This window comes from Capsicum annuum, chromosome 1, assembly GCF_002878395.1.
Source record: "Capsicum annuum cultivar UCD-10X-F1 chromosome 1, UCD10Xv1.1, whole genome shotgun sequence".
NCBI classification, from domain to species: domain Eukaryota; kingdom Viridiplantae; phylum Streptophyta; class Magnoliopsida; order Solanales; family Solanaceae; genus Capsicum; species Capsicum annuum.
Window position 1 is genome coordinate 115,339,217 of NC_061111.1, and position 15,975 is coordinate 115,355,191.

Sequence of the window (15,975 nt, forward strand, 5' to 3'; positions counted from 1 at the left end):
AAAAAAGATTTTTAAATTTTATGGTGTTAAATTAATGATATGTCAAATGTACCAAAATGTCCTTTAATCTTATAATCTTAAACATGCCACATGAAAAATTAAAATAAAAAAATTACTAAAAAAAAAAGGTCATTTTCTTTTAAACGGATTTAAAAAAAATAGTCATTGACTAGTTATCTAAATTATCGCTTTATTAATAAGAATTTAAATCCCCGTGTTGTAATCCCTTCACTACCCCAATTTTGATGTTAGTTACAGGGTGGCGCAAAACAAAACTGAAGTCGGTTATTCAAGAATAATGAGAGTGACGACTCCGAAGCCCCTTCTTCGCCCTCCCAACTTTTCCTCCAAAAACAAATATAAAAAAAATGGAATTAAAAAAATAAAAAATTAAAGAAAATGCTTATCTTTCTTCTCTTTTTGATCTTTCCAGAAATTCATAATATCCCACCCAAATTAACTAAGGAAATTATAAACCCCAAGAAAAGGATTTTTTTGAAGTTGAAGAAGGATCAAGAGAGAAAAATAGAATTAAAGATTCACTTACTATGTAAAACTTTTAATTCAGACAATTTCTTAGTTATTGGTCCTCAGGATTCTGCCTATATCTTTCTTGTTTTGGATTATAATTAGATTCTTGATTCATTAAATTAGGTGAAATGTTTTAATTCAGATAAATCCCACATCAAATTTCTTTACTTGCTTTTTGGTGAATCCGAGTTTTGTCTAATTTTTCATTTTTGGTTAAAGTTAGATTCTTGATTCAAATTCAGATAAATCCTAGGTTAAAATGTTCATTTTCTTTTTTGACAAGGTATATGTTCAAACTGTTCATTTCTTGTTCTTTTAGTCATTAGTCTCTGGCCTAAAGCTTTAGTTTTTTGGAGTTATTTAACTGGCATTAATAATTTTGTTGCTTTTTTTCTCTTTTAGAGGCTTTTGTTGGATGGCTTATAGATTCTGGTTGGGGAAAAAGGTTGAAAGCTATTTTCGCCCGAAAAAATATAAGGAGGCTCCATTTATAGGAGGGCATTGCCATCAAACTATTGTGTGCATTAGGTAATGACTATGTATTACAATCAATTTATGACACATGATTTTCATTTCTTAAATGACTTTTTTTTGTTTGAAAAATAATTTTATCGCAGTAAAACCTAGAAAATATGATGGAGTTACTTTGGAATTAGCTAAGATTATAACATAATGGAAGCGAATGATCCACGTAGGAGATACCAATTTGTTGAATTCAGTGCTAATTGTTGTTGTCTTTCTTATATCAATTCCAACTATGTTAGTTTGATTGGAGACTAGCATGTAAATGCAGGAATAAGAGTAAATTTAGAGAATTCTAGTTTTATAGAAACCTATATTTTGCAATAAACAATAAATTATTTCACAGTATTGGAATGACATGGGTACGAGTAGTGCTAAATGGAAATAGAGGATTCATATATCCGACCCCAATTTATTTGCAATTGAGAAACAATTGATTGAAAATAGAAAGCATTGATTAAGTTAGCAGATAAGCTTTATGTAAAGTTCCCCTTGCTACTTTGTTTCAGTTCCTAGAAGCGTCATGAAGTTTAAGTCAGGATATAAAAAGGTAGCCATGGTATAGCTTGACTTGAAAAATGATAACAAATTAAAACATTTTCTGTGAGACACAAGTCTAGTCTAGGAGGCCAAGTAAACGTGCAAACTTTCTCCAATAGGTCTTCCTAAACTAAGTTCACTTCCAAGTGCATTCTATTACATTTGATTGATTTGTCCTGGATCAAAGTGACCATTCTTTTGTTGCTTTATGGTCATGAGCATTTGGCCTTGATCTTAGATTTTTGGGTAAATTTTATATTCATGCCTCGTGTTGCTTATTGTGATTTGCTGATTCTGTTGTTTGTGTCCGTTTTAGAGAAACTTTTATTGGGTGGTTGGTAACTTATGTGTTTGCCAAAGTTTGTTACAGTGCCTTCTATTGACTTTCTTTTTATGCCTGCATCAGGAAGTTTTGGTCAAGAGTATCAGAAGGTAGTTATGGTTTGAAAAAGAATAATGATTAGCTATTGAACTTTAAAGCTTCTTAAATATTGTTGTTGTGAATAAACACCTTCGATTCTTGTTTCATTGATCTTCGTAATGAAGTGCAATTTCCAAACAGAGGCAGATCCAGCCTCTGTAAATCTAACCCAGTCCTTTTGACACGGAACTTACATATAAGTTTAATCTAAAAGCCTTAAGAGGTTCAATCTGTTTTGTTTGAATCCTAGATCTGCCTCTGTTTCCACGTTTATTCTTTTTTTTTCATCTGAACCTAGGAAAAGACGACCATTGAGAGTCAGGAGTTTGACCTAGGTACTTCTTTTTTGCATGATCTGGTACTCGTTGTGAGTGTTGCATTGCTTCCTCTAATCCTAATCCTTTTCTTGTTTGTGCCTCTAAACAATTTGATGGTCTACTACAGGTGATTTAAGTTTTAATTCAGTCATGGACCTTAAATATGGACGTGGAACCTGTAATCATTCTCGAACAGATGCAGTGGTTACCAAAAGTATAACTGAGGCCAGTTCACCAATAACCTTTCTCCAGGATTCTAAACACGAGAGTCAAAGTACAACAGGCCCGGATTCTATCTTAAATGGAACTGTTTCAGGGTCAAGTAAAAGTTCAGAACTTTCCGGTTCCACGTTTTCATCCTCGTCTGGTTATTCCTCAGATGATTTCATACTAATGAATCCAAAAATAGCATCCAACTCTATCGCATCAACTGTAGCACCTTCTAAATTTCCTCCCTATGCCAAGCCTTTATCTCAAGAGGACTACAATGATTTGAAAGTGAATACATCAACAAGTTCCACCTCGCAGGTTTCAGACACCACTGATGAATCTTTATCGCCAACCGTATCACTTACAAAATCTCCTTCTATCCAAGTGATGGAAAGGCAGGGAGGTTATGATCTCAACAGAGTTCCATCTTCGATTTTTGGAAGTAAATCCTCAACACCTAATGAATGGAGTGCTGCCTCTGATGAGTCACTATTTAGTATCAACGTCAGTCTTGCGAGGGATCATGGAGATCACTTGAAGTCAGGGGAACTACCCAGGGGTGTGGAATTGGACAGATATGAAGAAATTAGTAAGTCTGGAAAGCTAATTAGCTTTAGGCACTCACCAGCTGTAAAAGAAGAACATACGGAAAAGAGTTCTGATACAAAAAAGAGTGTGCTTGATGGAAACAACCTTTTTGTTGGAGGAAGTCGGCATAAACTAATTAAGAAAGAACAAGATTCTGAAGAGGAAATAAAATTAAGAGGGAACAAAGACTATTCAACTGCGATTGTCCATTCCGAAGGGAACAGAGGGTTTAGAGACTCCTACAATGCTATTCACATTTCCAATGGTAATGATAAGTCCTTAGCTTTTCCAACGTGAGTACCAGTTCCCGTCTTTTAATATCATCTGCTAAATTATTAAGAAATTAGTTGTTTAACATATGTACATGTTCGTCCCTGTTCTTTTCCAAGTCACAGGTAACATCTTGCTTCATTAATTATTACACCGATGTGCATTTAGTGTTCCCTGGGCATCACAAATATAGAGGTAGAGTTAGTATAACTTGTTCGTATAAACATGTTTCAGTCAAATGTCTGCAATTTGCATGCTGTACATGAAAGATTATTGGCTACTTTAGAGTTTTAACAGCAAACCTGATCATATCCAATAACTCCGCAAAACACTGAATGAAACTTGCGCAATGAGCAAAATCCATGCACTCTAGTTTGAGTGGTCCAAGTGAATCTTTTATTGCTAAAACTTGCGGACACAGCTAAATTAGTAATCTGTTGTTGGTTAATAGCATTTAAGAGGACAAGATAAAGACCAAGATGTGGACGGTAGAACTCTTCATCAATATCTGTAATTGCTTATCCTATCCTAGTTTGAAAAACAACAACTAATCGTGATTGTCCAAAAAAAAGCTTAATGATGAAAGAAGCTTAAGTGTACATCTAATAGAGAAAGCAAAATAACTTGAAAGGTAAAAGTATTTAATTTCTGATCATGACTCATCCATTTTAGTAGGCCTTGCCATGCTTTCTCTAGCATTTTCTTTGTTTCTTCACCCTCGTTGTTTCTTTTTCAAACTGCTTTGTAATGTTTTTACTTGAGTCGGGGGTCTATTGGAAACAGTCTCTCTACCTTTTAGGGGTAAGGTCTGCATACACATTACCCTCCCCGCACCCCACTTGTGGGATTACACTGGGTTGTTGTTGTTGTTGTTCTATACTTTTTCTTAACAAAATTTAAGTCATGTCTCCTCAGCATTTCTAAGTGTGTTATAGTGTATGTACATGCATACATGTTGAATATACTACTTTAACTGTACCCACATAGGATGTTTGACTTTCTGTTTATGGTTTCTCCATCCTTATCCATAGGGCCTTTTATGAAATTATGAACCATAAGAGTTCAAAGTGTGTTTTAGGAGTTCGGTTTGGATCGAGTGTTTTTAGGTCTCTTCATTCACTTATTAACATCTCATAAGCATGGTGTGTTTTGCTTCTTTGCGCTTGAGTTCCAAATACTCCTTTTCTATTTCATGAGAGATCTTATTTCTTTCCATGTATAAGGAGCCAACAATCATGCATTTTAGTGTTCACGGAATATAAATTGTTCGTTGCAGAGAAAGAAAGTCCACCGAACCTTTTCGCGATGTTTATTACAAAAAAAAGAAGTCCAGATGGCGATTGTGCTTCTATTCCTGTTGTAGCTGCGTCTGTTGCTGCTCTGGATGGCCAAGCTGTTCCTGTAAGTGCTCAGGTTGCTTCTCTTGTAAGTGGTCAAACTGGAAATGTTGCTCTTGTAAGTGGTCAAGCTGGAAATGTTGCTCTTGTCAGTGGTTAAGCCGGATATGTTGCTCTTGTAAGTGGTCAAGTTGGAAATGTTGTTCCTGTAAGTGGTCAAGCTGGAAATGTTGCTCTTGTAAGTGGTTAAGATGGTCTTCTTGTTGCCATAAGTGGTCAAGTAAACATGGCTTCTGCTGCAAATGATGGGACTACTACCTTAATTGTCCAACCTATCCCAGCAGAACTGCAGCGACGGAGTCAAAATTTTCACCAGGGGTTCATCGTCAACTATGTATACTACGTAAAAAAGATTTTGACCTTTTATTACAGTGTGATTTTCGACCGAAGAAGTTCAGATGAACCCCTTCCACCCCTGTAGCTCCGTCCACGAGCAAGCAAAACTAAGGCATGGGGTTATTACATTTAGTTGAACTAATATATACATATATAACCTTTTTTTTAAAAAAATGTATACATATAATATAGAATCACACTTGTTCTTAATGAGTCCTCTGACCTAGATCATGGTTTCCCCTCTGGCGCGAATTGCACTTCAAATTTTCAACGTAGCCAAGAAGCTGCTACGAGTGTCAAACCTGACCTGGTTGCTGCTCTAACTGACCATCCTAGAAGAGCCGTGAGCGCCACTATTTTTGAGCACTTGGCTGCTGGTGTCACTGTAAATGGAAAGGACATTGTCGTTCAAAAAATTTTCTGACTGTAACTCAATTCCCAGAATCACGAAAGGATATAAGTGAGCAATCCTTGCTGGTTCATCTAGCGGCTGGATTTTCACTAAGGGGAAAGGTATTCAAACTTATTATATATACATAAAATATAGTTTTTACCTTGTATATATAGTTGGTTTTGGTGACAATGATTCGGATAAATCCCTTGCGCTCCTCTAACTCTGCCTCTGGCTTCATGATAGCTGATCTCTGGACATCATTCAATTTCTTGAACTTGCTAGTGTACATATATTTCGGTGATTGGGGTTTAGAAGATATTTGGAGATATCAATTTTGAATAAAGTTGGGAAATATGTAAATTATTCAAGTAGAGTTTCTCCTCATTGTCCATTCAAAATAGTTCCTTAATTCTTTCTCCTTTTCTTGGGACTGCTTCTGATTCATACGCCATTTGTTCCAATTTGTTTGTCAATTTTCAATGTGTATATTCTATATTTATGCCTCTAATTACTGAATAAGTTAGATTTGGCATTTGAGAATAGTCATTTTCGACTGAGCATATATATTCTATATTTATGCCTCTAATTACTGAATAAGTTAGATTTGGCATTTGAGAATAGTCATTTTCGACTGAGCATATTTAGCTTTATCCCTTTACTTGCTAATTTTGTATATTAAACAGATTATTGACTGCTATATTTCTAACATAGGCCTCGATATAGCATATTTCTTGTGAAAGGGGACTAAAAAGGGGGATTTTAATAAGTCAAATTTTCTATATCCCTACATAGAAACCAAAAAAGGTCACTCTTCCAATTTTTTTGAAACATGTTGCAGTAGGTTAATTTTCATTTTTTACTAGGCAACATGTTATAACATGTTAAACATTCTCTATCAAAAGCAAATACAGTTTTAGAACTCGAACCTGTGATCTCCATTAAGGACGTTAGAGAAAAAAATGCATATATATATATATATATATATATATATATATATATATATATATGTCATGTACGGAGGTGTAGTTGGATTTCTACGGAATAAAAATATTCCATACCCAATTGGAAGGTCAACATTGTACTACTCTGTGTAGAAACTATTTTCTCTTCGTTTGCCTATTCTAGATGACTTCAACTTTCAACTCCTTCATAGCCCCTTCCAAATCATTGTTCCAATTTACTAACCAAATTTCTTGGAAGTTTCTCTTCTCAAACATATATAAACAATAATGTTGAAAACCTTCTCTCTCATTCAACATACAAAGAAAATAGGAGGTAATAATGTCGCAAATATTTCGCTACAATCTGTCAAAACGCACTCAGTCAATCATCAATATCCAACACAAATATGACCAGTACAGCCAGCCATGGGGAATTCATTGGCAATATGTTTCACTCGAAATCAAGCTAGTACCAAAATAAACAAAAATAGATCATCATCATCCTCACATTCACATAGTCTAATTTCTCCTCCATATAATTTTTCTAAATCAACAAGCCAAAGATTAGATAAAGTACCTCCAAAGGAGACTAGCGCTACTCGTAGCACTCTCGATGATGATTATATAAAAGAACAAGCTCGAGTTGCTGCAGCTTTGCTTCTCCAACACCATCACCAAAATGGAACACTTACTCAATTTGGACGTTCTGTTTCTTTAAGGGATCCTTTAGCATCTTCAAAGAAGCAAAAGAGGATTCCAAGAAGCTCAAGTTCTCGTCCGAGGTTATTGTCTGATTCTCTGCCCCAACACTTGGAGATTCTTAATCAGGTATTGCTACTTTCTTTCCCTCAAATTCTATAATAGCAGCTATTTCTGATATTATAAATTAAGAGGATTAAGGCTCAAATATGACACTCAAAAAAGGGCAGCCAGGTGCATTAAAGCTCCCGCTATGTGTATGGTTCGGGGGAAGACCCCACCACAAGGGGTATTGTATGCAACCTTACCTCATATTAGTGCCAGATCCAAGGCTTGAACCCGTGACCTTTTGATCACATGGCAATAACTTTACCAGTTACTCCAAAGCTCTCCTTCCTCAAATATGACACTAAACTTAATGAAATTACTCACATATGTCACTCGTAAAAGAGTGTGAGGGCTGGTAAGTACTGTAGGGTTTAGGTAATGCCACATGGCAAAATCTGGTAGTAGTACGGCTCTGTTAATGGTTAGTCCAAATGAACCAAATATGTCACAACAATGACATAAATAAGCCCAACTATTAACACATGGCATAAATAAGCTATATCTATAAGTTCGATGGCATATTTGAGTTTTTCCCTATATTTTTTTAATCTCAAGGACTTGTGAAGTCTTACACACTGGAATTTTATGTTTAGTGAAAACTCACCACAAAGCGTTGTTTAGTTGCCAAATACTTGAACCCCTCAACTTAGTACTATGCATTTCCCTAAGGAGTACCTTTTTTTCTTTAGAGTGGACAAATGGTAGCTTCTCATTTTCAAAACTTAGGCTGAATTGCAAATTTAGGGTAGATGATGTTTTAAAGTAATTAGGAAGAATTTATTTATAAGGAAGAAGGGCTCAAGTCTTGCAAGTAACCGAAGTATATGCAGATGTTTAGTAATCGTGTGATTGTCCACAATTATTCTTTAATTGTTTGGCTGATATCCCTTCTTGACATTTCTAATAAGAAAATTTAATTGTTGTATTTTCTTTAAAACAATATAATTTAATTACTAATCTAAAGAGTAAATATCATTCCTCTCCAAGATTCTGCAGTACTGTTTTTTGAATCATATGTTAAGTAACATGTTTTTGACCTTCTCAGTGTACAAAACTTGGAAGTTTAGAGACCAAGCATTTTGTTCTTATCCATGGAGGTAGTTTTGGTGCGTGATGTTGGTATAAAACTACAACACTACTCAAAGAAATAGGATATCAAGTTGATGCCATAGATTTAACTGGCTCTGGTGCTCATTCTTTTGACTCCAACAACATTATCACATTCTCTGAGTACGTAAAACCACTCACCAATTTCCTTGAAAATCTACCTGATGGCAGTAAGGTTCGACTAAACGTACCTTGAGTCGTTCAAATAAGAATATGCGTTGGTGCTTTCTCAAACTTAAATGTTGAAAGACGTGTAAATTGGCTCTTTCTTGATGCAAGTCATCTTGGTTGGCCACGATACTGGAGGCGCTTGTGTCCCTTATGCAATGGAGCTGCATCGATCAAAAGTATCTAAGGCGGTTTTCATTGCTGCAGCAATGTTGAAGAATGGCCAGAGCGTACTCGACATGTTCTCAATGCAGGTTGGTTACTAATTTTGCAGCCTAAAAATACTATAGAAATTGAATGAACATGACAACATATATAATTGCTTATGTCACTGCAGATTGCCTCGAATGATCTTTGTCAACATTCTCAAAAGTTTCTCTATGCAAATGGCAAGAATCAACCTCCCACTACAATTGATTATGAAAAATCATTGCTGAAAGATGTAATGTTCGATCAAACCACTGCTAAGGTATTGTTATAGTCATCTATATTGTAGAATAGAGCTTTTTCTTGGAGCTAGTGTACTAAATATGGTTTCGGACGGAAGTACCCTTTGCTTAGATGTACATAAAATATTTAATTACAGAAACAGTAACTAAGATGAGCTATGGATTTGATGGCAAGTTCAGGACCAATAAACTTCAAAGTCTTGCTCCGCCTCCATTTCTTGTAGTCATTATTCATCAACATTGTAGAGCAGAATTGTTTCTATTCCGAATAGTTTTATCGTGTAGTCATCAACATTGTAGAAAAGAACTTTTTCTTGTAGTCATCAACATTGCAGTTTTTTGTGATAGAGAAAGTCATTTTGACACTATCTCTTGATTTTCAGGTTGTTGAATTAGCATTAGGATTATTAAGGCCAATCCCCTTTGTGCATCACTGACAGAGAAGCATTCCCTATCTGCAACAAATTATGGTTCTATCCCACGATTCTACGTAAAAACGCTAGAAGATTTTGCTATTCCAGTGTCCCTTCAGGAGGCCATGATAGATTCCAATCCACCTAAACAAATTTTCCAGATGAAAGGCTCCGATCATTCTCCGTTTCTGTCAAAGCCTCAAGCATTACACAAGATTTTAGTGGAAATTTCAAAGATTCCTCTAAAATGAACTCTGGATGATAACTTCTCAAGACAATGTCTTCCATATGCACATATATTTCAAAAGATAATGAGTATTCATGTGGCCATATATCTACCAAAAGGTTTAATTTTTTTAAAAAGCTAGACAAGAATATAACTACTGTAATTTCTGCTATGAAAATATATTTGAGATGAATATAAAATCAAAATTCAACTGTAACCTGTAATATAAATAATTTGGTGAGAATGTGATGATGCAAGAACAAAATCTAGAGAAGAATCTTTGTCACACCCCTTTTTTTAACTCCAACAACAAAAAGATTGATTTTAAGTTTCGAAAGAATTTTCATTATTAAGTGATAAAAATAAAAATTTATTTCGAAAAGAACTTTTATATTCAAAATTCAGAGTCGCCACTTGGCATAAATCGGGTGTGCCAAGTTACATTTGAAAATCCTTTTTCAAAATAGTTTTGACTCTAAAACTGATCCGCGAACAGAGTTCCGGTTAAGAAATTCTGTTGACCGAAGGGAAGGTGTTAGGTACCCCTCGATCCGGTAGTTTGATCACGGTCGCTTGGTGGAGAGTATCGGCTAATTTGACATTACGAATGTATAAACCACACAAAAAGACACATAAAATAATCAATCAAACACACAAAACAAAATAAATCCAAAATATAGTGTCCAATTCAATTATACAGTCCAAAAATAGAAAAAAATGAAAAAATATAAATCATAGTCTAAGCTAATCCTGAAACTATGCTCCAATGTCTTATCTGATGCCTCATGCCTTCATCGCGAACCTCCTTTACATACATGATATGTCGGGGCATTCCCCGGATAAATCAATACAAATCTCTCGGGGCATTCTCCGGCCAAATGAGTACATTTTTAAAGCGATAAAAATGGAAAAAATCTCTCAACACAAATATTTACACATTCGATAATTAGAATCCTACGAGTTGTCTACCCAAAATCTAGAATTTGCCTATCAATTTAACTACCTAATCATGCTACTATCGTATTCAACAATATTCATACCTAAACCAAAATAAACAAAATATTAATCAATCTAAATTTACCCTTTTGTCAATTTCTCAATTCCACCTTCAAATCCAATCTCAACATGATTAAACTAATTCGATAGGTGGTTTACCAATCAAATTTTCACATTCAATTCCAACGTCAAACAATACACAACAAAGATTCACACACACCAAACCCGTAAATCATTCAGGATTACGTAAAATTAAAGGGAGAAGACAGAATTGGACCTCAAAGGTTTCTTTTATTCAATCAACTTGAACTGATTTCAACAGCGAAGAAACCTCGAGAATCAATGAACCTCGACTTTGAACTCGCCAATCGAACAAAACCAACTTCGATATAGTTTTCCGATTGGGGTTTTCACCGGAACAACCGCATCATGGAACTATTTTGGGCGGTTTTGAGACGTTTTCCGGTGAGTTTCAAACGGAGTCAGACGTGAAACGGATCGGACTTAGTCAATTTGGTCGGGATGGAGTTGGGTTTACTTCTTCGTATCGTCGGAGCTCCGGTGAGCTCCAACAATGAACGAAACGGAGAATAAAGGACGGTAGCAACGTTTTCCGGTGAGAAACCGCCGGAAAAATCCTTCTCTCTTGCGATTTCTCTCTTTTCCCGTCGGTGTTGTCTTGTCCGATCTCCGCTCTCCCGTTCCTTCACTGTTTCCAACCTATCTCCCTCCGTTCACCTTTACCGATCTCCAATTCAGCTATATTTCTCCCTTTCCGGTGATGTGTGCGTACACCAGTATGTGGGTGTGTGCAAATCAGTGAGGATGAGCGATTATTGTGAGCTCTGTGTAGTGTGTAGAGAATTCTGTGCGAATGAGTGGATATGTGTGGAGAATTGAAGAATGGAAGGTTCTTGTGTGTGTGCCCGTGAAGAAGAAAAGGTGAATGAGTGTGTGCTTTCCTTTTTCTCACTGCAACTTCATTGTTTTTCTTTTGAAGGGAAGCAAAATTCGTGCTGGGTCCCCATTCCAATGGGTATGTATGTTTCACTTTTTCCTTTGTGTAGAAGAAATGTGAGGGGATCCGCGTGGGGAGGGGTATTGGGTGGGGTAGGTTGGTAGGATAAAATATAAAGTTGGTTAGGATAAAATTAAAATAAGATAAAATTTATTAAAAATTTTGTTAAGGATTATTTATTTTTGTATTTTTATGGGGTATAATCAAATGAATGAGGGTGTATGGTAATATATAGTTCAGGTCATTCTATTGTATAAGAATGTTTATCCACACAAATATTCAAATTTGTATATTATTGTTTAATTATGTATATTACTGTATAATTAATGTTGGAATCAAAATTTTTACTAAGGCGTTCAGAAATAAACATACGAACTAATCGAAGGAGGTTCATCATCAATTATATATACATAAAATTAATTTTAACTATGTATAACTACTACTCCCCTTGTTTCGAAACGAGTGAGCTACTAATTCATTTAAAAAAAAATGACCTCTTTACTTTTTTGACAATATTTTAATTTCAGTTTTTCATTTAGCACCACAAAATTTAAAAATGAGGAAAGCCATTCACCGCCGGTGACAATTACCGACAAACATTCCGACAATAAACTTCATTGAGACCTTATAAAGCCGTCAAAGCCAATCGATAATTAAAAGAGTTCCAGCTAAAGTCGTGCCGTCTGAACAACACTCTATCTAAATTACGTCATTTTTCTTTCTATTTCTCCGTCTTTCTTCTCTCATGAAGTCCACGAGGACGAAGACGACCAGATTTTCTCGTCAAATTTAGCACTCGAGCATCACAATCACCTTACCTCAGCTCATATTTATAGGTTCTTTAAACATTTTTTTTAATAACTATTAAAAATTTCATTTGGAAATTTTGGATCTTTGAATTATTCAAAGGCAACGGAAGAAGAAAGAGAAGCATTAGCGGAAAAGCTGTTTGAGATAGTGAACGGAATATCAGCTATTTCGGATTTCAAGATTTCACTGAAGAAAGAGTACTACAAGGATAGAGACGAGAGAGAGAAATAGAGGCGGAAAGAGAAAATTTTTATTATGAGTGAGATATACCCACCAAGTGAAAAAATTTATTTTGAGTGAGGTATGCCACATAAGTATGAGGGTACCATAGCTTTATTAATTGACAAGTGTATATTATAAATCTCACATCATTTAATTTCTTTATTTTTTCACCGTTAAAATTTATATGCATTCGATGTATACATTAAGGTAATACATACATATTAGGCGTTTGAATTTAAAATTTATGTTATTTAATCATAATTAATTAACATATAATTTACTTAATTAATTATATAATCATGATAAATAATTTTAGTTTAGTATATAAATCGGATGAGTGTAAATTTTTTCCCTCACATCTCCCTCGTTACCTCTAATTGCATTCCCACACCTCTCCGTCCTTAAAAAACCTTGAGCCCTACAACACCATCCACCCCTCCCCTTCTCTCTTTTCATATAATTTTAATTTGACTAATCTTGGTGAAATTATTATTATTATTTTTTTTAAATAAGATATTTAATTGCACAAATTTAAATAGTACTTCTTTTATCTAACAATAGTTGTCAACTATTAACTTGACATATAATTTTATAATATTACTTTAGAATATAACAAGTTTAATTATTTGAAAAATGTGTTGCATTTTGCATTATGAATAACATTTAATACTAATGGCAAAATATGTATAAATGCGTAAATTAACAATTGATTGTTCAAACAAGATAATTATTATTAGATATCTATTTTTAGTAGAAGTCCAATAATAATTATCTTGTTTGGACAATCAATTGATAATTTACGCACTTATACCTAATTTGCTCTTAATATTAAATGTTATTCATAATGCAACACGTTTTTCAAATCATTAAATTTTTTATATTCAAAAGTAATAATATAAAATTACTATTATTTATTATTTCCTTAATTATATGTCAAGTTAATAATTAATAACTATTGTTAGACAAAAGAAGTACTAGTTAAACTTGTACAATTAAATATCTTATTTAAACAAATTAAAAATAAAGTAATTTCACCAAGATTAGTCAAATTGAGATTATATGAAAGGAAAGAAAAAGAGGGGTCGGTGTTGTTGTGAGGCTCTCAGGTTTTTTAAGGGCGGAGAGGTGTGGGAATGTAATTAGATGTAATGAGAGAAAAGTGAGTGATAGGTGAAGGGAGGAAGAAATTAAATAACGTGGGATTCATAATATACACTTGTCAATTAAAAATTCCTTATATAAGTATGATGTGGCATATCTCACTCAAAATAAAATTTTTCGAAAAAAGATGATAATGAGCAATTGAAGATGCAAGTTTTGATCAAAATCAATTATTATTTAAATCATTTTATTAAAATAGTGCATTTTATTAAAAAAATTTAAAACTAATATAAATTTACTTAGCAGTAATGTATTAGGCTATAGTTTATTTTAAAAATAAATGGATCAAAAAGTAATTGACTGAGAGCGTTAAAGTAGGAATCATTACTGATAGTAACGTTTTTGACTTAAAACGTTACTGTCGGTAACGAGACTTTACGACTCTGCCACATCTGAATATTTGTACGAAATTTATCATTAAAATCATTATTATGAATCACGTTTAACGCTAAAACGTTACTATGAGTAACGATTTTGCGGAGTAAATTACAATTTAGGCGTGTGAATGTAATGACCTGCTTTTTGATAAAATATGTGAAATGTATATTTTATGTGATTTAACTATTTTTATGTGAAATGTATATTTTATGTGATTTAACTATTTTAACCCTCTTCATAGTTCTATTATGGTATTTATGGGGTGTGGGGGTGATTCACATGATTCGTGATGCATTTTGATGCCTTTTGTGCGATATTGTGATTTTTGGTGGTTTCGAGAGCCTTATTTTGAACTTATATGGGTATTTTTTGATCCGTGTGATGGATGACTGAATGGGCTGCGTCAACAGCTCCAGAACATCGATTTTAGGGTGGAAACATATTTGGTGTGATTTTACGACTTTTAAATCTCATTTTGACCCCCAATTTTAAAAATTGCAATTTTGGATTTTGGGGATCAACTTTGTGAAAATAATATTTTTTCAAAATTTTGATATCGTCATTGAGTCCGGAGCATCAAATTTAGAGTGGGTGCATAGTTTGTTTGCATATATCGGACTCTGAACGAATTCCGAGCACCCCGTCGAAGTTTGTTTGAACTTAAAAAAATCTGCACTAAATAACCCTTTTTGGCCCATTTTGCTCATTTTTTCTCCTTTCCTCTTGAGAGTTAAACCCTAAAATAGTGTGAAAGCTTAAAAGTAAAATTTGTAGGAGCTTGGGAAACTAGATTAACGTCCATTTCTTGATTCTGTTACGGATTTAAGGTGAGATTTCATCCTTTTTTTAACTCTAATTCCTTGATTAATTTCTCAAAACCTCAAAAATCATAGGGCTTGATTTTAAATCCTAATTTCACTCCTTTTCACTTGAATATATTTTAATCTTATAATTATTAGTATTTTATCAATTTAACCTTCAAAATAACTTCGGTTCTTGATTTTAACACAATTTTTAAAGATTTTTTCCGATAAAACTCAAACTAATTTTTTTTCAATTTGAACCTCATTTTGGCTCGATTTGACTTGGGTTTTCAGCTGTAGATTTCTAAAAATATGAGAAACACATTTATGAAGTAAAGTTATGATTTTGCCTTTTTTTGGAAATCCATTTCAGGGGTCTGTTTTGACCCCGAACCAGACGTAGTCAATATGGATATCGTTAGCTTTGTTTTGATGCTTAAATTCTATATTTCTTGATTTTAGTTGATTTCAGGATTGTTCGTGAGAAGTAGGACTTTGTGGTTGAAGTGTTGCAGACCTGTCCAACATTCGAGGTAGGTTATGGCTTAACTCTTTAAAACTTGGCTAAGTAGCAAATGCTGGTACAAAATACATGTTAAGGGTAGGAACTAATCATGAAATATTGATATCTATATCTATCTATCTATCTATCTATATATATATATTCATATTTTGTGGGCATATGAATCATGTAGAAAATTCATGGATAGTGGAAATAGTGAGTGGATGTTGACACGTAGTTGTGGAATAGTAACTGATGTGTCGTGAAAACACGTCACTTTCGATGCTTAAAACTACGAATTTATACGTGAACTTAGGATATTTTGTTAGATATAATGTACTTTTGGTGTATATTGCAGGTAAAATAGGTCTACAACCGTGTTTGATTGAAAAGAAAAGAAAAAGACCTGAAAAAGACAATTTTGATCAGGATAAGAGTCAGATACGAC

The 15,975-nt window shown here is 34.0% G+C and overlaps 1 protein-coding gene, 1 long non-coding RNA gene and 1 pseudogene across 4 annotated transcripts; 2 read left to right on the plus strand and 1 right to left on the minus strand.

Moving 5' to 3' along the window:
* Window positions 1-215: 215 nt before the first annotated feature.
* On the plus strand, window positions 216-5,342 carry LOC107876476. 3 transcript variants are annotated; one of them, XM_016723392.2, is made up of 4 exons: window positions 216-550; window positions 934-1,059; window positions 2,459-3,394; window positions 4,676-5,342. In XM_016723392.2, the coding sequence occupies exons 3-4, from the start codon at window positions 2,482-2,484 to the stop codon at window positions 4,894-4,896; spliced, it is 1,134 nt and encodes a 377-aa protein (XP_016578878.1). In that variant the 5' UTR covers window positions 216-550; window positions 934-1,059; window positions 2,459-2,481; the 3' UTR covers window positions 4,897-5,342. The 3 variants fall into 3 exon arrangements, with proteins under 3 accessions (XP_016578878.1, XP_047262936.1, XP_047262931.1); XM_047406980.1 differs by having other exon boundaries at window positions 217-814; window positions 2,459-3,422; XM_047406975.1 differs by having other exon boundaries at window positions 217-550; window positions 2,459-3,422.
* A 1,320-nt stretch (window positions 5,343-6,662) lies between these two features.
* On the plus strand, window positions 6,663-9,904 carry LOC107876489 (annotated as a pseudogene).
* Window positions 9,060-12,902, minus strand: LOC124896021. Its single transcript, XR_007052381.1, has 2 exons — window positions 10,911-12,902; window positions 9,060-9,599 (listed from the first exon to the last, which is right to left on the minus strand). It is a non-coding gene; the product is annotated as an uncharacterized LOC124896021 (long non-coding RNA).
* Window positions 12,903-15,975: the final 3,073 nt, after the last annotated feature.